This window comes from Coregonus lavaretus (genome assembly GCF_964263955.1).
Source record: "Coregonus lavaretus genome assembly, chromosome: 21".
Classification (NCBI taxonomy): Eukaryota; Metazoa; Chordata; class Actinopteri; order Salmoniformes; family Salmonidae; genus Coregonus; species Coregonus lavaretus.
Genome location: NC_140008.1, coordinates 42,641,046 through 42,662,119, shown reverse-complemented (window position 1 = coordinate 42,662,119; position 21,074 = coordinate 42,641,046). Strand labels below are relative to the sequence as shown.

The following is a 21,074-nucleotide window of genomic DNA, read 5'->3' as shown; positions in this document are numbered from 1 at the left end:
TACACAGGAAGCGGCACAGGTCCTAATCCAGGCACTTGTCATCTCCCGTCTGGATTACTGCAACTCGCTGTTGGCTGGGCTCCCTGCCTGTGCCATTAAACCCCTACAACTCATCCAGAATGCTGCAGCCCGTCTGGTGTTCAACCTTCCCAAGTTCTCTCACGTCACCCCGCTCCTCCGCACACTCCACTGGCTTCCAGTTGAAGCTCGCATCTTCTACAAGACCATGGTGCTTGCCTACGGAGCTGTGAGGGGAATGGCACCCAAACGAGGGCATTGCGTTCTTCCACCTCTGGCCTGCTGGTCCCCCTACCTCTGCGGAAGCACAGTTCCCGCTCAGCCCAGTCAAAACTGTTCGCTGCTCTGGCACCCCAATGGTGGAACAAGCTCCCTCACGACGCCAGGACAGCGGAGTCACTGACCACCTTCCGGAGACACTTGAAACCTTACCTCTTTAAGGAATACCTGGGATAGTATAAAAGTAATCCTTCTACCCCCCACCCCACCCCCACAAAAAAAAAAATATATATATACAGTGGGGAGAACAAGTATTTGATACACTGCCGATTTTGCAGGTTTTCCTACTTACAAAGCATGTAGAGGTCTGTAATTTTTATCATAGGTACACTTCAACTGTGAGAGACGGAATCTAAAACAAAAATCCAGAAAATCATATTGTATGATTTTTAAGTAATTAATTTCCATTTTATTGCATGACATAAGTATTTGATACATCACAAAAGCAGAACTTAATATTTGGTACAGAAACCTTTGTTTGCAATTACAGAGATAATACGTTTCCTGTAGGTCTTGACCAGGTTTGCACACACTGCAGCAGGGATTTTGGCCCACTCCTCCATACAGACCTTCTCCAGATCCTTCAGGTTTCGGGGCTGTCGCTGGGCAATACGGACTTTCAGCTCCCTCCAAAGATTTTCTATTGGGTTCAGGTCTGGAGACTGGCTAGGCCACTCCAGGACCTTGAGATGCTTCTTACGGAGCCACTCCTTAGTTGCCCTGGCTGTGTGTTTCGGGTCGTTGTCATGCTGGAAGATCCAGCCACGACCCATCTTCAATGCTCTTACTGAGGGAAGGAGGTTGTTGGCCAAGATCTCGCGATACATGGCCCCATCCATCCTCCCCTCAATACGGAGCAGTCGTCCTGTCCCCTTTGCAGAAAAGCATCCCCAAAGAATGATGTTTCCACCTCTATTCTTCACGGTTGGGATGGTGTTCTTGGGGTTGTACTCATCCTTCTTCTTCCTCCAAACACGGTGAGTGGAGTTTAGACCAAAAAGCTCTATTTTTGTCTCATCAGACCACATGACCTTCTCCCATTCCTCCTCTGGATCATCCAGATGGTCATTGGCAAACTTCAGACGTGCCTGGAAATGCTCTGGCTTGAGCAGGGGGACCTTGCGTGCGCTGCAGGATTTTAATCCATGACGGCGTAGTGTGTTACTAATGGTTTTCTTTGAGACTGTGGTCCCAGCTCTCTTCAGGTCATTGACCAGGTCCTGCCGTGTAGTTCTGGGCTGATCCCTCACCTTCCTCATGATCATTGATGCCCCACGAGTTGAGATCTTGCATGGAGCCCCAGACCGAGGATGATTGACTGTCATCTTGAACTTCTTCAATTTTCTAATAATTGCGCCAACAGTTGTTGCCTTCTCACCAAGCTGCTTACCTATTGTCCTGTAGCCCATCCCAGCCTTGTGCAGGTCTACAATTTTATCCCTGATGTCCTTACACAGCTCTCTGGTCTTGGCCATTGTGGAGAGGTTGGAGTCTGTTTGATTGAGTGTGTGGACAGGTATCTTTTATACAGGTAACGAGTTCAAACAGGTGCAGTTAATACAGGTAATGAGTGGAGAACAGGAGGGCTTCTTAAAGAAAAACTAACAGGTCTGTGAGAGCCGGAATTCTTACTGGTTGGTAGGTGATCAAATACTTATGTCATGCAATAAAATGCAAATTAATTACTTAAAAATCATACAATGTGATTTTCTGGATTTTTGTTTTAGATTCCGTCTCTCACAGTTTAAGTGTACCTATGATAAAAATTACAGACCTCTACATGCTTTGTAAGTAGGAAAACCTGCTAAATCTGCAGTGTATCAAATACTTGTTCTCCCCACTGTATATATATATATATATATATATATATATATATAAAACAAATGAAAATTAAAAATATACTCTAGAAACAAAAAAATAAAAAATATTTTAAAAAAAGAACATTGTAAAGTGGTTGTCCCACTGGCTATCATAAGGTGAATGCACCATTTTGTAAGTCGCTCTGGATAAGAGCGTCTGCTAAATGACTAAAATGTAAATGTAATACCCCTCAAAACACAGGGATGTCGATTCGCAAAGGGATAAGTATTATCAGAGGGCCTTGGAGTTTGCCAAAAAAACTGTAGGTTCTTCTGGCTGGAATTGTTACTCTCCCGTCATGTGAAGGTTACTGACATGGCAGATTCTCATGGGACAAAAATTACAGATGTGGTGTTTTGTGCTCATGCACATAATTACTTTACCCGACTTCCCCCAGTAAAACTAATTCCGTCCAAATAGGGCTTTAGAAAGAAAATTATTCCAGCCATCATTCAATTACTATTGGGCAAAATACACTGAGTGTACAAAACATCAGGAACATTTCCATGACCAGGTGAATCCAGGTGAAAGATGTGATCCCTTATTGATGCCACTTGTTAAATCCACTTCAATCGGTGTAGATGAAGGGGAGGAGACATGTTAAAGAAGGATTTTTAAGCATTGAGACATGGATTGTGTATGTGTGCAATTCAGAGGGTGAATGGGAAAGACAAAAGATTTAAGTGCCTTTGAACGGGGTATGGTAGTAGGTGCCAGGCGCACCGGTTTGAGTGTGTCAAGAACTGCAACGCTACTGGATTCTTCCCGCTCAACAGTTTCCCATGTGTATTGTTAGCAGTTGATGTTATTCTTCAATAACACAGACCCCAAAGCAAATCGGGGGGGGGGGGGGGGGGGATATATTTATTCAAAGAGAACAAATCATAGTTGTTATGCTGGAAAGTAGATGGTAGATGTTCATTCTTCCCTGTTCTCAATGTTTCTCCACTGAACAAAGAGACAGGATGCAGTTCATAGCCTCAAGCCTAGCATGTGGCTGACCAATTAAAATTCCTCGCAATAAAATTGGGCTACTGGCCATTTGGACCAATGAAGACTTGCCCCATGTAGCTATGAGTTCCTGGTTGGAACCCCTACAAAGATTCTAAACAGATGTTGAACTGAAAAACAACTATTTCCATTGATCGTTAATTCCCTCTTGACCTCTTGACCACTAGTCCCCTTGACCACTAGTCCTCTGCGTTGTGTGTATTTATCTTCGAATATTCTTACAGTATCAAGAATTGTCCATCACCCAAAGGACATCCAGCCAACTTGACACAACCGTGGGAAACATTGTAGTCAACATGGGCCAGCATCCCTGTGGAACGCTTTCGACACCTTGTAGAGTCCATGCACGACGAATAGAGGCTGTTCTGAAGACAAAAGGGGGTGCAACTCAATATTAGGAAGGTGCGTCTAATGTTTTGTACACTCAGTGTAACTCAAAACAAACTGCACATCCAATGAGTTGCAAGGAATAATGGACCAAATACTAGTTATAATATATGCTATTTAGCAGACGCTTTTATCCAAAGCAACTTACAGTCATGTGTGCATACATTTTACATATGGGTGGTCCCGGGAATCGAACCCACATTCCAGGCATTGCAAGCGCCTTGCTCTACCAACTGAGCCATACAGGATCACAAATGAAAGGAAGCATTCTGAACTGTCACCTCATAAAACATTTGATCTGAAATCCAAAATGCTGGAGTATAGAGCCACATTTTCGCTTCACTGTCCAAATACATATGGAGGGGAGTGTATATACACTGCAATAGCATTACATATAGAACACTTTTAATTATAGGTGCACTTCAATTTTTTGTTTGCAATTTACCTGGTACTATATTTTCTCTATATTTACCTCTCTATTCCTCTCCTCCCTCTCTCCCTTTCTCTCTCTCTCTGCCTCTCTCTCTCCCTCTCCATAGTGGGTAGTTCAGGAGATGTGTGGGAGCGTGGTACAGGGTCAGGAGCAGACAGCTCTACCTCTGCCCCTAAGGCCATCAGTGACCTGGCAGTTAGGAGGGCCCGCCACAGACTGTTGTCTGGAGACACAGACAAACACACCCAGTCCAGACCCCTCAACAAGGTCATCAAGTCTGCCTCCACTACTACCCTCTCACTCATGATCCCTGCAGGTACACATGGGGGTGTGTGTGGGGAGGGATAATTAGTGTGTGTGTGTGTGTGTGTGTGTGTGTGTGTGTGTGTGTGTGTGTGTGTGTGTGTGTGTGTGTGTGTGTGTGTGTGTGTGTGTGTGTGTGTGTGTGTGTGTGTGTGTGTGTGTGTGTGTGTGTGTGTGTGTGCTATGGGCATGTCTCTGGGTACTTTTTTCAGTGTGAGTGTGTCTGTTTGCATTTCTTTCTGTTTTGGGGTTGGATCTTGGCCTTAGTATTCAGTACTTGAGGTAAAACTGTTAGTAATATAATACAGGTGTGTATGTATATACTCTATTTGCTACTGGTCTGATCTCCCTATCAAATCTCCTCTCCCCTCTCATTAGACCACCATGGAGCCTCCCCATTGGCTAGCCCCATGTCACCCCACTCCCTCTCCTCCAATCCCTCGTCCAGAGACTCCTCCCCCAGTAGAGACCTGTTCCCGGCCGTAGCCAACATCAAGCCCGCCATCATCATCCACCGGGCGGGCAAGAAGTACGGCTTCACCCTCCGTGCCATCAGGGTATACATGGGAGACACAGATATCTACACCGTACATCACATAGTCTGGGTGAGTAGGAGGCCCAAACTACACTGGCTGCTTTGCACTTATTCCATTCAACTAAAAGAGATTTAACACTGCTGGTAATCCGGTTCTTCATTCGATTCAAGGACAGTGTTACCAGTGAGTTGCCAGTGATATGATTTGGTGTATAATTTCAATCTCTCTCCCTCTCTCTCTCTGTCTCTCTCAGCATGTGGAAGAGGGTGGTCCTGCCCATGATGCGGGGCTGAGAGAAGGAGATCTCATCACTCATGTGAACGGGGAGGCTGTCCACGGCCTGGTCCACACTGAGGTGGTGGAGCTCATCCTCAAGGTACACACTTACATATACACGCACGCACGCGCACACACACACACACACACACACACACACACACACATACACTAGCTCCTGTCTTATACGTGTTGTGTCTTACCCTCAGAGCGGTGGTAAGGTGTCCATCTCAGCCACGCCCTTTGAGAACACCTCCATCAAGGTAGGCCCCGCCCGCAAGACCGGCTCCAAATCCAAGATGGCGCGTCGCATCAAAAAGACCAAGACCAAAGATGGAGGCCAGGAAAGGTTGGTCTCTTATCTGACACACTTACCATGCACCGTCCTTCTCAGCAGTCATGCTACATGGAATATAAATTATGCTAAATGGATTATTTGTTTGTGTCTTTTTAACTATTGTTCAACTGTGTGCGTGTGTTTCCATTAGCAGCAGTAAGAAGAGGAACTCTCTGTTCAGGAAGATCACTAAGCAGGCGTCTCTGCTCCACACCAGCCGCAGTCTATCCTCTCTCAACCGCTCTCTGTCCTCTGGAGAGAGTGGACCAGGGTCCCCCACACACAACCTGTCCCCCAGGTCACCTACACCGGGCTATCGCTCCACGCCTGACTCTGCACACTCTGGTAAGGCACACAGGGCCTGAACACATCCTACAAACACAAACCTTGCACAAGGTCTTGAAATAGGTCATAAAAGGTGGTGATTATGTGTGCAGAACAGTTTAGGAATGTTAGTAAATGCGTAAAGTTCTAACTGTGTGTTTGTGTGTGTGTTGTGTTTTCTCAGTAGGGGGGAACTCGTCTCAGAGCAGCTCTCCCACCTCCAGTGTGCCTAACTCCCCAGCCAGCTCCGGTCACATCCGGCCCAGCTCCCTCCATGGCCTAGCCCCCAAGCTCCAGCGCCAGTACCGCTCCCCTCGCCGCAAGTCAGCCGGCAACATCCCCCTATCCCCCCTGGCCCGCACCCCCTCCCCCACCCCGCAGGGCACCTCCCCCCAACGTTCTCCCCCCCCCCTGCCCAGCCATGCCGTGGGCTCCTCCTCTATGGGTCAGTCCTTCCCCGTCAAGCTCCACTCCTCCCCCCCTCTGGTCAGGCATATCTCCAGGCCCAAGAGCACCGAACCCCCCCGCTCCCCACTCCTCAAACGAGTACAATCCACCGAGAAGCTAGCCTCCTCCCTCTCCTCCACCTCCTCCCCCTCTGCGTCGGGGGCCGGAGGTGACAAGAAGCTGCCTGTAACGGTGACAGGACGTAAACACAGCCTGGACATCTCCCACCAGGAGTTTAAGAAGGAGATGCTTCAGAGAGACTCCAGTCTGCAGAGCCTGCAGGTGTCAGCTGTGGAGAGAGAGAGTCTGCTGCTGGGGGTCGGGCTGGGGCCCGGGGTGGGGGGTCGTGGGGGCCCTGTGGAGAAGGGCAGCCTGCAGAAACACTCCTCCTCCAGCAGGAAGCTGGGGCTGGCCCCCGGGAAGAGCAAGCTGAAGGACAAGCTGTCAGCCATTAGACAGGACCGGGCTGAGAGGAGGGAGTCACTGCAGAAGCAGGATGCTATCCACGAGGTGGACTCTTCAGAGGACGAGACAGACGAGGGGTCAGAGGACAGCCAGGACGGGAGGGGCAGGAACACCTGTACTTTCACCCCCCCGCTGCTCCGCCCCACCTCCGTCATGGCCACCGCCCCCCGCACGGGACCCGGGGGCACCCTCCCCTCCCTGTGTCTGTCCCCCACCTCCACCCTGCTGCCCAGCAGAGCCACCAAACCCTCCACACTCCCCGAACACAAGCCCATTCAGAGTGCTCCTTCGCTGGGAGGGAAAGACAGCGGCTCAGCCTCCTCGGATGACTGTGGGAGGAGAGAGGGGAAGGCTCCAGACCCCAGCTCCAAATTCACCCAGAGCCCCCTGTCCAGCACTTTCGCCACCCCCGGCAGTGCTTTCATCTCCATCACTAAGGACACATTCCTGAAGCCTGCTGCTCCATCTTCACATCAGGAATGGAGGAGCCCCAAGCTACCTGAGACCAGAGGGAAGAGCAGTAGCCCTGGGTTATGGAGTGAGGAGAGAGACTCTGGCCTGGAGGCCCCCAGATCCAGCCCCACTGGGTCCATAGACGGCAGGTACATAGCCCACACACCCATCTCCTCCCCAGGCATCACCAAGGAGAAAAAGGAGGCAGACAACCGGAGACAGGCTGCTGCTGCCGCCGCGGCCTACGCCACCCCAGCCTATGCCACCCCCAGCCCCCCAGCCCCAGTGTCAGGGTCAGAGAGTGGGGTGGACAAGGTGGTGTCCCAGCTAGCCACCGTGGCTAAGAGCTTCCTGGGGCCCGTCAAACTCACCATCCCTGGGGCCAAGGAGGCCTTTGAGAGGGCCAAGGACCAGAACCAGAGACCCTCCGACCCCCCTCACCCCAAGGCCACACCCGAACCCCCCTCCCCCTCCCCCTTTAGACACCCTGCCCCTCAGCCACCTCCCCGCCTGTCCTCCCAGTCTCCTAACCGGCAGCCCTCCTCCAAAACTGAGCCAGCCCCCCCTCCACAGAGGAGGGCCTCCCCTCCTAAAGACTGTACCCCGGGGCCCCAGGACCACCCGGAAAGGCCGTTGGTGGTGTTACGAGGCAGTGGGGAGACTGCAGCCATTACAGCTGTTACTGCACCAAGGCAGGGGCCCACCACCACACCCATACCCACCCAGATCCCTACTGCAGCCCCGGAGCAGCGCAAGAGGCCAGACCCCCCGGCCCCACAGAGACCCAGCCCTGCCTCCGCAGCCTCCACCCCACAGGACAAAACCAGCAGCAAGAAGACGTAGCAGAAAACAAGACTCAAGAAACACCCATGACAATACAGACTGCTTGCTCAAGATTTTAATCAACCGCATGTTTGGAAGAAAATAACAACTTATTCAAAACTCTTTGCAACACACAAATCATTATGAGAGCGAGAGAGAGAGAGATCCATCGGGGATAGATCTGTGCCCTGACTGTGTGCTGTTATGTCCCAGAGGCATCCAGGTTCGCTGTGTATCTCTTGTTCTTCTTATTCCCCGTTTTATCATTCAGACATGGATTAATGTTCCTGTGAAGTCGGTCTGCAAAGAAACGTGGGGGCTAGAAATAAACAGTGTGAGTTCATTGATCCACAGGGAAGGATTAACAAACACCTGCACTAATGGTATTTTCTTAGTATACCGCCTCGTTACCTTTCACCTTGTAGTTCCAGTAGTCTGACGTGTGTTCTTAGCTAGCCAATAGATCAGGTTGTGCCTTATAAACAAAATGGCATCCCCCCCACCACTCCACCCTGCCTGCATGTGTCTCCAGCCATCCATGACTGAAAAGGGTGTATCTCAGCAATAAAAGTAGCTTATGCTTAGCAATCAGCATAAATACATTACAGTCTGTTAATGAAACAATCTGCATTGCTCACGTTTACACACTCAGCAGTTTACAAAAGGCAAATGACATTGTGTATTATTATTATTCCCTCATGGTCTAACGCTGCACTCTGTCTCTCTAACAGTATAAAACTGCAGACTGGCTAGAACACCCTCCAGTCCCTATATAACACACTATTAATGTAGCGGCTGTCAGAATGTCTATTAAAGCAGTGTTTGTATTGTATATCATAGCGTCCCATGGTAATTTCCTTCCCCATCTGCTCCACTGGCCCTTCCCTGACTATAGCTGGACCTGTCAGTGTACCGTATAGAGCTCTATGTGGGTGTGAGCATGTGTTGTGGTAGCTACAGTAGGATAGCCGCCTAGCCGTTCACCTTGTAACTGCATGATAGCCTCACCATATCTACATCCCTGTCTCTTTAATGATAAAGGAATAAATAGGTGGTTCATATCACAGCTTGGACTATTGGTGAGGTGGGTAGGGAGGTTCAGTGAACCAGTCCCAGACTGCCTGGGGACAAATGATCAATCTGGTCCTAGTCTGATTTGATCACATCTTGTTTGGTCAACTACACAGCCAGACACAGTGTTGAGATAAGAGTCAAGTGGTTAGGATGAGGTAGATTTATTAAAGAGATTTGGGTTTGTGTACCAGGCAGCGCATTGTTCCACAGGGTGGACCTCTCTGCCCCTGAAACTCAATTACCCAGACTCCTCAGTAACTGAGGCAGGAAGTCAGCTCACAAGTCTGTTTACAGGCCAGTCAAAGTTACTACAGTAGGCACACCAGCCATCTATAAACTATATTATGACAACCAGTGGTTTTCCACATCCAAGTGGACCATTATCTTTATTTGTAGCCCCTGCGCTCTCTGTTTTTATCAGCCACTAAAGGTTTGCTGTTGATTTGACTTTGTATCTGGACCAACTTGCTGTGTTCTCTGTGTTTTGCCTCTTATCCTGTAAAGCTAGCAGACTTTACTTTCTATATGCGTGCAAGAGTATGTGTTGTCGTGTGGCTGTAAGATGTATATATATGAATATTTAAAGGTCTGTTTTTGTGTGTGTTTTAGTTAGGGTAAACTTTGTTAGTTACCCCTGTTAGTACTGTCTCTCCCTGATAGGCCTGATGCTTGACTGATGTCTCAGTTGGCATATAGGGTTGGAGATGGGTCAGTAGGGGGTGGGCTTTGCACAACCCTTTTATCTCTGTTTGTCAAATAAAAAGCCAACTAAATTAAAGGGCCAATCAGATCCCTGGCTTTTAGGTCAGTCACGACAATGTCGACCAATCAGTGAACTGAACACCCTTATGATCTTGTGTGCCACTGCTCTGTGTGTGGGTGTTCGTGCGTGTGTGTGTTAGTGTGTAAAGAGGGGATGTTTTCATGGTGTTAAACTATGGCCATGTGACTATCTACATCATACATCTAAATTATTTTGGTGTGCGAGTTCAAATCTCCCTCTGTACGTGTGTCAGTCTGCAGTGTGTCCTGCAAAGTTTACGTTGCTTTTGGAGATGTTGCAGAGAGCAGCTCTGGGATGACTGAGGGTGAGACAGGACTATATCTGTCTGGTGTCTATAGATACTGAAGAGGTGTTGTCGATACCTAACCCCAGACAGACAGACAACCCCGATGACTGACTGTGGCTTCCGATCTCTGTAATATGTTTACATGTTGTTCTTCTATCTTTCTCAATGGGAATCCTCTATGCCACTAGCAATCAACCCCTGTAACAGATAGTGATCATTATCAATACTAACAGCTTTCCACATAACGCTAAAGTTACCCTGTATTAAGTCAGTGTGACTAGCTTGTTGTGCTCTTTACATACACATTTTAATGTAACCTAACCACTGATGTACCACTGACAATGTTAATGTGGAGGAATAGCACATAATGTTTAAGGTTGGGCTCTGGTCAAAAGTAGTGCACTATATGGGAAATAGGGTGCCATTTGGGAACCATCCTAAATCACCTGCAGTGCGAATAGTTGTCTCCTCTAGTGCAGAAGGATAGAGGTGAGCTAGTGTTATGATGAGTTCTCTGGTATCAAGGATATCAAGATGCAAGAAGATAATTAAACAATTGCATGGAGAGTTGATACAATGTATTTCATAATAAAATAAGTAAATTAAATCAATGATGAGAAAAGAGTCATACAGTTGAAGTCGGAAGTTTACATACAATTTAGCCAAATACATTTAAACTCAGTTTTTCACAATTCCTGACATTTAATCCTAGTAAAAATTCCCTGTTTTAGGTCAGTTAGGATCACCACTTTATTTTAAGAATGTGAAATGTCAGAATAATAGTAGAGAGAATGATTTATTTCAGCTTGTATTTATTTAATCACATTCCCAGTGGGCCAGAAGTTTACATACACTCAATTAGTATTTGGTAGCATTGCCTTTAAATTGTTTAACTTGGGTCAAACGTTTCGGGTAGCCTTCCACAAGCTTCCCACAATAAGTTGGGTAAATTTTGCCCATTGCTCCTGACAGAGCTGGTGTAACTGAGTCAGGTTTGTAGGCCTCCTTGCTCGCACACGCTTTTTCAGTTCTGCCCACACATTTTCTATAGGATTGAGGTCAGGGCTTTGTGATGACCGCTTCAATACCTTGACTTTATTGTCCTTAAGCCATTTTGCCACAACTTTGGAAGTATGCTTGGGGTCATTGTCCATTTGGAAGACCCATTTGCAACCAAGCTTTAACTTCCTGACTGATGTTTTGAGATGTTGCTTCAATATATCCACATAATTTTCCTTCCTCATGATGCCATCTATTTTGTGAAGTACACCAGTCCCTCCTGCAGCAAAGCACCCCCACAGCATGATGCTGCCACCCCCGTGCTTCACGGTTGGGATGGTGTTCTTCGGCTTGCAAGCCGTCCCCTTTCTCCTCCAAACATAACGATGGTCATTATGGCCAAACAGTTCTATTTTTGTTTCATCAGACCAGAGGAGTGTGCAGTTAGTTGTAAACCGTAGTCTGGCTTTTTTATGGCGGTTTTGGAGCAGTGGCTTCTTCCTTGCTGAGCGGCCTTTAAGGTTATGTCGATATAGGACTCGTTTTACTGTGGATATAGATACTTTTGTACCTGTTTCCTCCAGTATCTTCACAAGGTCCTTTGCTTTTGTTCTGGGATTGATTTGCACTTTTCGCACCAAAGTATGTTAATCTCTAGGAGACAGAACACGTCTCCTTCCTGAGCGGTATGACGGCTGAGTGGTCCCATGGTGTTTATACTTGCGTACTATTGTTTGTACAGATGAACGTGGGACCTTCAGGCGTTTGGAAATTGCTCCCAAGGATGAACCAGACTTGTGGAGGTCTACCATTTTTTTTCTGAGGTCTTGGCTGATTTCTTTTGATTTTCCCATGATGTCAAGCAAAGAGGCACTGAGTTTGAAGATAGGCCTTGAAATACATCAACAGGTACAACTCCAATTGACTCAAATGATGTCAATTAGCCTATCAGAAGCTTCTAAAGCCATGACATCATTTTCTGGAATTTTCCAAGCTGTTTAAAGGCACAGTCAACTTAGTGTATGAAAAACTGCTGACCCACTGGAATTGTGATACAGTGAATTATAAGTGAAATAATCTGTCTGTAAACAATTGTTGGAAAACTTACTTGTGTCATGCACAAAGTAGATGTCCTAACCGACTTGCCAAAACAATCGTTTGTTAACAAGAAATTTGTGGAGTGGTTGAAAAACGAGTTTTAATGACTCCAACCTAAGTGTATGTAAACGTACGACTTCAACTGTAGCAAGCTGCACGTGAGTTTCCCCTTGCTATCCGAATGATAAACACAGAGATTTCTCAGTTTATATACTGCATTGCAAACAAGTTGTAACCAACTGTTGCCATCCATCATTGGGTGACACTCCCAACTAGAATAGCATCATCTTGCACCCCAGTCAGGACATTCCATCACGTACTCATTCTAAGATTAACACCAGTGGCCCCCCAGCCTTCCTGGCACGCAGACCTTCTGGAACCCACCAGTGACATAAATAAATGGCTTGAACACATTAACAAACCCTGTGTCAACACGTCATATCAGATAGGTAGATAGATAGCTTAGTTATGTGAGGTATAGGCCTCACAGAGAGGTACCTGCTGTCATTTGTCACAGGGACATATCGGTCAAGCTTAGCACTATGATTTAACCACTTGCATATCACCCAGACATCCTCCCATCTGGTAGGCTCTGCTGGTGGTCCTGCCGTTATTGCTACATGGACAGCTGTTCATGGACAGCTGTTATTCTCTCTGGTCAATATGAGTGCCATCCTCCACCGCCCGGTGCCAGCCTCACCATCCCCTGACAGCAAACACTCAATGTTGTATCACACACACACATACACACAGTCCCATTTGTGATGATGATAGTCCAGCCATCTGTCTGAAAGTGAAGTCGAGTGTCAGTTTCCCTGGTGGAGTCATTAATTTCTAGCCCGGGGCTGTGTCCTGCCCCCTGCTCCCAGCACACACAGCAGTTTCAGCCAAACAAAACACTACCTACGCCTAGCCTGGGCCCATCACCTCCAATTTTCAGCTAGGCCTCCCCAGAGCCCGAAGCCACGGTAACCACCCACCATAGGGGTACTCCCTCTCTCTGTTAACCCTGTGTGTAACCTCCACCCTGGACCCCCGATTGTTTTAACCTCACTAGATCTCTAAAGACTGAGATCCATACAGTATGTGTTTTTATCGTATCCATAGTGTGCAGAGTGTGGCAAAGCCCATAGCAGTGTTAGGGCTGTCAATGTGTTTAGACCAATGCCACTCAACTAAACTGAGGGTAGAAAATACAATTGACTCTTTACTATGGACTGGACTGCTGGGGTTTGGGAAGTATTTGAATGGCTGTGTGTGTGATCCTGTGTGTGTACGGTGTGTGTTTGTCACTGAAGAGTGTGAAGGAGAGGAGTGAGGTTCTGCATGAGAGGGGTTAAGAGAGATTGCTAGAGTAAAGCTAGTGCAATATATTTTTATTTTCTGTTCTGGTAAACGCATGTTGTTGTTAATCCTACCTAATCATAATAATAAAGTTTTTTAATGTAACTTTCTGGTGTTTCTTTTTATATGTGAGTGTTTATTATTGTCATTATTTACTTATGAATATAGTATGAGATTATGATCTGTGGTGCGTAGTGGACCTCTGGCATAAGATAAATACAGTTCATTTTCCCCAAAATGATCAACAATGCCATAAAACAATGTATTGTCGGGCATTTGACACAATAGTGCTTTTAACATTCATATAAATTCCCTTTTTCAGTATCTGACATATCAAACTGAAAAATCACCAATTGGATTTTACCTCCAATAAATGTTAGACGGAAGATGAGTGTTGATAAATGGATGACAAATGAAACCGTACTCCTGTCCCTGCCACCACTTTAAAAGATTACACATACGCCTCTTTACCAAGGTAGCAGCACTCTCTCTTTTTTTGTTCGGGAAAATCTCGTAAAAAATCGAATAATTCAAATTGCCCTTCCTTCTGAAGCATTTATTTTTAAGCCATTTGTCCCAATCATGTCCAATGTCCTCAGAGGGGTAGAAGTGACAGTAAATTATCTGTAAACTAATTTTTGCCCCTTTTTGCTCGTTCTTTATCAGTAAAGTGGCCTGCCGTCTGTTAAGTCAGGCGAAGCAACAGTAATACTCTAATGGCTCTGTAAATGGAATGATCTGAGGGTTAGACCAACTCTGTCTGTCTCTCTCCCATTCTCTCTCTCCAGCCCTTCTCTGGAAGATTTCTGGCCTCTTAATGGTCTTGAGAGACAGCTTGAAGCAGGGCTGCAGTGCATTTCTCCCAGGCTAATGGCTAATCAGCGTAGCACCGCCCGCGGCCTCTGCTCTGCTCGGTGAGGAGTCTGCTACAGCAGTAAAGTGACGAGCTAGCTCCATTAGGCTCACCGCGAGGTCTAGTGTACCGCAAGCCTCACCACACCGTCAGGGCCAGAGACGCACGACAGCCAGGGATCAGGGGTCAGAACGCCTGATTTAAACGATTCCGCAGCCCGGGATAATTGGGTCCCTTTTCTCCTCCACTTCCCCTTCTGTACATTCCTCCCTCCCTCCATCCATCCATCCATCCACAGGGACCTGTCAGAGTGGAGGTGTAAGAGGAAGAAGGGAGGAACCTCTTCTCTCGTTCTCTCCCTGGAGGTCCCCTGGGGATGCAAGCACACCACTCATAGACAGTAGTGAGCTGCACTCTGACAGCGAACAATACCCCCAGCCTACACTGACACACTACATACACCCTTCACACACACAGGGGGAGAGCTAGAGCTGGCTGGTTGACAGGCAGGCGGTGCGGGTGATTGCCTCTCTCTGACACAGCTCTACATGATCGGCAAATGTATTCCTGTCGGCATGGCAATAGGCAGGCAGGGTCACACCACTGCCATCCTGACAACTGATGACCTACAAAGCTCTTCTTTGTTGTTCAAGTTTTCCTTTTTCCTACCACCCTTAGTCCCTGTAAACCAATGGTTGTTTTCTCTAAGAAGAGGAAAGAACAGTGGTATCTCTCTCTCCCTGTTGCTATAGGACTTTATCTGTCTTTTATCAGACAGAAACATTGAGTTGTTCTAGATCTGTTCTAGAGTAGACTACTCACCTAACTACAGTAAGAGACTAAAGCAAGTTGTTGATTGACTGAAGCCTGGCAGAGAAGGATGGCCATTGATTGGCTGAAGCCTGGCAGAGAAGGATGGCCGTTGATTGGCTGAGGCCTGGCAGAGAAGGATGGCCGTTGATTGGCTGAGGCCTGGCAGAGAAGGATGGCATCCCATTACTCTGTTCTCTCTAATTGCTTCCCAGTCTGTAGGCACCAGGTGCCAGGTACTTAATGAGGCCCTTATGTATGGCTACTGTACACACACACACACACTCTCTCACCCACCATACACCTGATGTATGGCAACTGTTAGTCTACCCTCGCCCACTATACACCATGACGCCTAGGGGACTGATAGGCCATGAAATAGCTGCCATTGTATTAGGTTTTGGTGTGAAAAGGGGGATATACCATCCTTTGTTCCTTTGGGATGTTGAGGAGGTATAGAACATAAGTGATGGACAGAGGTGGGGTAAGTGGTGGATTTTAGAGTATGATTGTTGATATCCATCCACCTCTGTGCACCTGTCCTCTTCGTTTGTTGGGGTGGGGGGTGAGGTGGGAAGGGGTTAATTAAGTACCACAGATGGGAGTGTGTCCCTTGTAGGTGGTGTGGCCAGGGTTGGGTTGAGGAGAGGGGGTGTGGAGAGGGGTAGGGGCACCTGGGTTCTCTATTAGTGTCTGACTGATCAATTAAGATGTCAGCCAAGATAAAAGATCCCGTCTTCACAGCACCACTACTCTGCTGCCCTGGAGGACACACACAGTCAGTCTTACCCACAAACTGCATTCAGATGACACAGTACACCCACCTGCACACACTTTTCTTCCTTTTTCTTTTCTCCCTCTACCACTGTCTCTCCATCTCTCTTATTAACTTACTTTTTCACACCCAATTCTCCCCTCGTACCTCTCTTGTTTTCACAACCCACTTATTGTTTCTATTTTTACCCCTTTTCCTTCCCAATTGGTAGTTACAGTCTTGTCCCATCGCTGCAACTCCCGTACGGAGAGCCATGCGTCCTCCGAAACACGACACCGCCAAGCCTCACTGCTTCTTGACACACTGCTCGCTTAACCCGGAAGCCAGCCGCACCAATGTGTCGGAGGAAACACCGAACAACTGGCGACCGTGTCAGCGTGCATGCTCCCGGCCCCCCACAGGAGTCGCTAGAGCACAATGGGACAAGGACATCCCGGCCGGCCAAACCCTCCCCTAACCCAGACAATGCTGGGCCAATTGTGCGCCACCTCATGGGTCTCCCGGTCACAACTGGCTGTGACACAGCCCAGGAACGAACCCAGGTCTGTAGTGACGCCTCAAGCACTGCGATGCAGTGCCTTAGACTGTTGCGCCACTTGGAAGGCCTTTCACAACCCTACCATCTCTCCCTTTTTCTCTCACCCTCTTTCTGTTTCCTCCCCTTTTCTCCCCTAGTCTCTTCCTTTCATTACTCTCCCTTCTCTCTCCTTTCTCCACTCCCCTCCCTCCCCCTCTCAGATCAGGATGCTGGAGCTTGTCTTTGAGCTGTCCGACAGCTCTCTCTATGTCTCTATCAGTACATGGCTCTACACTGGAGGGAATGACTGAGTGCAGCAGCCTTGGGCCACTGGACCTCAGCTGCACCACTAACAGGACATCCTACAGACACACACACCAGTGGCGTGTATTCATAGATGCCAAGGGAAGCCAGGCTTCCCCAAAAAATTGACCAAGAATGCATTTTGAAAAAAATACATACAATCATTTTCCCTCAATTCGCAAGAGGCTAATTGTATCTCACCGGAGAAAGCATCCGAGTTAGCAAAACAGCGCCCCTCTGTCTCTGTATGTAGGCCATCTATCTGATGCTGTCTGGTCAAAAAGAGTATGACATTGTTGCCGCCCGTAGCATTAAATGCAAGGGAAGCCAGCAAGCATTTGGCCTCCCTTGATAAATAAAAATATAAAATAATAACCAATCAGCGTTGAGCTTAACTGAGTGAGCTCAACTGTGAATGGTCCTGGTGCACCAGTTTGGATTTGGCTTCACTCGTATCACATCACATCGAGAACAACACGTCATTGACAGAAACAACTTGAATTGTTGCATCTCATTGTGTTGTTGTCCTCTGGTGGCTAGCTAGCTAGCTAAAATGGTCCCTTTCCTAAATTAGCCATGGATGGAGATAGGGATTTGGACTTGGGGTTTTACTTATTTCTCTGTACTGGTCAATGATTTTAACAACGATTCTGATCCAACCATAAATTCATACATTGTGTCCGAGGCCTGAGAGGATAGAAGTTCAATATGTAGCTAGATGTAGAAGGCTAATGTTATCTAGCGAACGTTTCCTTGAAATGAAGTTAGGCCAGCGAGCAAGCATTTTAGCCATGTAGCCTAGGACAACAAAAAATTAAAAGTGTGTACTGTATGACAGTGTTTCGTCAACATGAAAGAGAGGACGATGGCATTGGCATTTCTCTACAAATAGGGTGTCAAGATGTTTTTTTCTTTTTGTGCGAACACACACACACACACAGAAATCAGAACAATGGACATCATCAGAACAATTGCCACATCATATTTAGCTTAAGTTGATTAGACTAAATCGTTTTTGGTATCTTTTAGTTGTCACTGTATTAGATTAAGCATAGCAATGGATTAAGCAAATGGTGCTGGAATAGTGGAGGTAGCTCCTGTTTTCTTTGCGACTTGCACTAACTCTCTGTGGTTGTAAATCAATAGTTGTTAGGTAGTCCGAAATGTTCGGAAACATTCACTTGCTTGACCATGCTGTAGGTCATGTAACTGTTTGTTACATGCAATATGCTTTGTGGAATTCACTGGACAGAGGTTGTTCTCCGGTTTTGTGATGAAACAAAGGTGTGGTTGAATTTATTCTGCCTCTGTGTCTTCTTATTGTCTCGCCCATAGGCCCATAAATCCCAGTCGCAAGGCCTATGAACTAACAGGTTATAGAGCAAACAACACAATTATCTCAACACATAGGTTGTAATAAGGCTTTTTTTCTGGCTTGGCTTCCCCCTGTGATTTTACCCACACAGCGCTACTGACACACACACTCTTCACCTGCCGGCCAAGAGCTGTGTGCTGCTAACTCCAACTCTCTACGGTTGAGCAGAAGCAGAAACAGCCCTGAAATGCAGTTGTTTGTACTGTATGTGTGACGTTTATTTGAGGTGTTTTGATTTTTATTATTTGTGAGCCATAACTTCTATTACTTTTATTTCATTATTGGAGTCATCCAGATTTATGCATTAATATGCACTGAAAGGTATTGGTACCACAAGGTGTAGCCAGCAGATCTGTTGGTTGTTGGCCTTTACACTGGTGATGGTGACCTTACTTCTTCTTCTCAATATTTCTGGTGCATTACCGCCACCAACTGTACGGAGGTAAAAACATTTGTGGGGTGGGGGTATTAATCCACTCAAACAAACAAAAACATTTTTTTTTTAACAACAACTAACTCCCACTCCTTCAGCTATTCAAACTTCCATAACTCCCTCCCCAGGCGCTGGGGCCTGAGGGGGTATCACTGCTCTTGACCGCACCTCATGCAACTCCTTTGCTGAGAAATATTTTAGTCCAAGGAACCTCTCTGCCGCATCCACAATAATGCCCATCGTCCTGGACTTTCCCTCTACATTAGCCGTGCCTTTGATCACCATTGCCAAAGTCTTTTTACATTAATTGCGAATGATAATAGTTCCTCAATGCTCACAGTTTCTGAAACATTTTTACAACACTCTCCCCCTTGAGAATCCCCAGGCCTTGGTGTGAAATAGCTAAATATGATCTGATGATCCCATATATCCAGTGGAAACGTCATAAAATACCTGAACACATTTCCCTTGCACAAAAACAGCTGTCTGTCCCGTGCTCACTGGCTTGGGAAACTCTGACAGCCTGGAATAGGCAAGTTGATACAATGTTGCAAGTTCTCTAGCAACAGCTTGGGGCTGGACCCAGTTGATTGATTTGATCAAATGTTGCACTTCACTAGCGATAGTTAAAGTCAAGACAGATAGAAAGGGAGGCAGACAGGCAGAGTAGAGATGAATGTGATTGAAAGAACCTGAATTTTCATCAGGATATTTTCTACTGTTTTTATGTTGGCTTTATGTATTTTTACTTAGTTGACAATGGACATTATAGGCCTACTGCAGCATTGGCCTATAGGCTATCTCTGAGGGTGTTTCTCAAAATGCATACTACCGTGCTCCGAGCACGCAAATTGGAGCACGGGAGGGCACTTCTCAAATGAGTCCAAATCAAAGTATGCGAAACGGAGCACGGAGGGCACTTCTCAAATGCGTACTCCGTTTGTACATATTTTGAAGCATGCATCGATGCAAGCTTCAACGGAAAGTATGCAAAGAAATATGACGCAACCATGTAATGACACATTTTCTTGAAATCAATGGCAGCCATTATTTGAGCTGAAGCGAGAGAAAATACACTCCGACTTCGGAATATGTTGCCTATTCACATCTCATATGTTGCCTGACTACAATGTTTTAACTTGATACGTTAATAAATAAATGCTGTGTTAATTTTGGCATGGTTACCTGCCTACAATACCCACTGTAGTGTGTGTAGATTGCAAGCCCATAGTAAGTCAATAGAGCTAACTGGCTAGCTACTACTGTTAGCTAGCCAGATAGCTATGAAGAATTGTTAGCTAGCTACACACAAAGAATTGACCTTGGATAACATCGGTTTTAGGTCTTTTTTTTTCTGTTATACTATCTGGTTAGCTACATTATCAAGATTCACATATAACTAGCTGATAGTTATGAAGTAAAATGTTTGCTTTGTTTATATCATGTTTTGTCTCTATTGCCATTGTCCTGGCTAGAAGAAGGAAGATTTAGTGAATGGGTAAGTCCATAGTAAGTCAATAGGGCTAACTGGCTAGCTAGCTAGCCATGAAGAATTGTTAGCTAGCTACCCACAAATAATTGACATCTACTGTACCTTGCATAACATTAGTTTTAGGTCATTTTGCCTGTTTAACTAGCTAGCTGGCTAGCTAGATTACAACGATTCACATATATCTAGCTGATAATTATGAAGTAAAAGATTTGCTTTGAGATGTCTTGAACATATACCATTTTATGGTTTTACATGCTAGATAGCATACCTTTTGCACTATTTGTAAGTTAGTAGCCTTTTTTTGTACAGATACTAATTAATTGAATAGAAATTGAAATATGTACTGTTAAAAAGACTGAACATAGGATATTAAAGTATGTGTGTGTGTGTGTGTGTGTGCATCCGTGTAAATTATGTATATCTATCAACTCACTACCAACTCGCGTTATGTGCGGGCCTTAGGGAGTCTGGCCCGCCCTACCGTACCTCCTTGCCCATCCAAATAAAATATTTAAATATTGATAATTTATTTGACCGAGACGAGCACCGACAGAAAGACGTATCAATCTCAAATATAAATATAAATAGATTTTTATCATTTTAATTCAGATTTGTATGAATAACCAAGTAACAATGATTTTGAGAAACGAAAACGTTATTATTGAAATTAAACTGTTCTATTAAAATACACAAATGAAAATCAAATCTGGCATATCGGTAGAAATGGTAGGATAAACTGTAAGCTTCCCCAAACTTGAAACTCAGGTGCCGTCTATGAAGTGATTTGTTTGACAATCAGATGAAAACATTTTTACAGTTAAATGACATGTCTTTACTATAAAACTATTAAAAAATTCACACTGTGAAAAAAACGTGCCCAAAATCAAATGTCCATCCAACGGATTTGTTCTGGCAATGTTTGCTTTTTATGCTCCTCCCACTTTTGATCTGAAATCACCATCACTAATTCATTTGTCATT

The 21,074-nt window shown here is 46.0% G+C and overlaps 1 protein-coding gene across 1 annotated transcript in view; it reads left to right on the top strand.

Annotated features, from left to right (window-relative positions):
* Positions 1–7,972, top strand: part of LOC311148626 (microtubule-associated serine/threonine-protein kinase 2-like) — a gene marked incomplete at both ends in the record, with an annotated part of 94,816 nt that extends 86,844 nt beyond the window's left edge. The window contains 6 exons of the mRNA XM_084185613.1: positions 4,095–4,304; positions 4,670–4,896; positions 5,081–5,203; positions 5,313–5,452; positions 5,592–5,785; positions 5,949–7,972. Coding sequence (XP_084041739.1) covers positions 4,095–4,304; positions 4,670–4,896; positions 5,081–5,203; positions 5,313–5,452; positions 5,592–5,785; positions 5,949–7,972 — 2,918 coding nt within the window. The remainder of the gene's footprint in view (positions 1–4,094; positions 4,305–4,669; positions 4,897–5,080; positions 5,204–5,312; positions 5,453–5,591; positions 5,786–5,948) is intronic.
* Between the last annotated feature and the right edge of the window lie 13,102 nt (positions 7,973–21,074).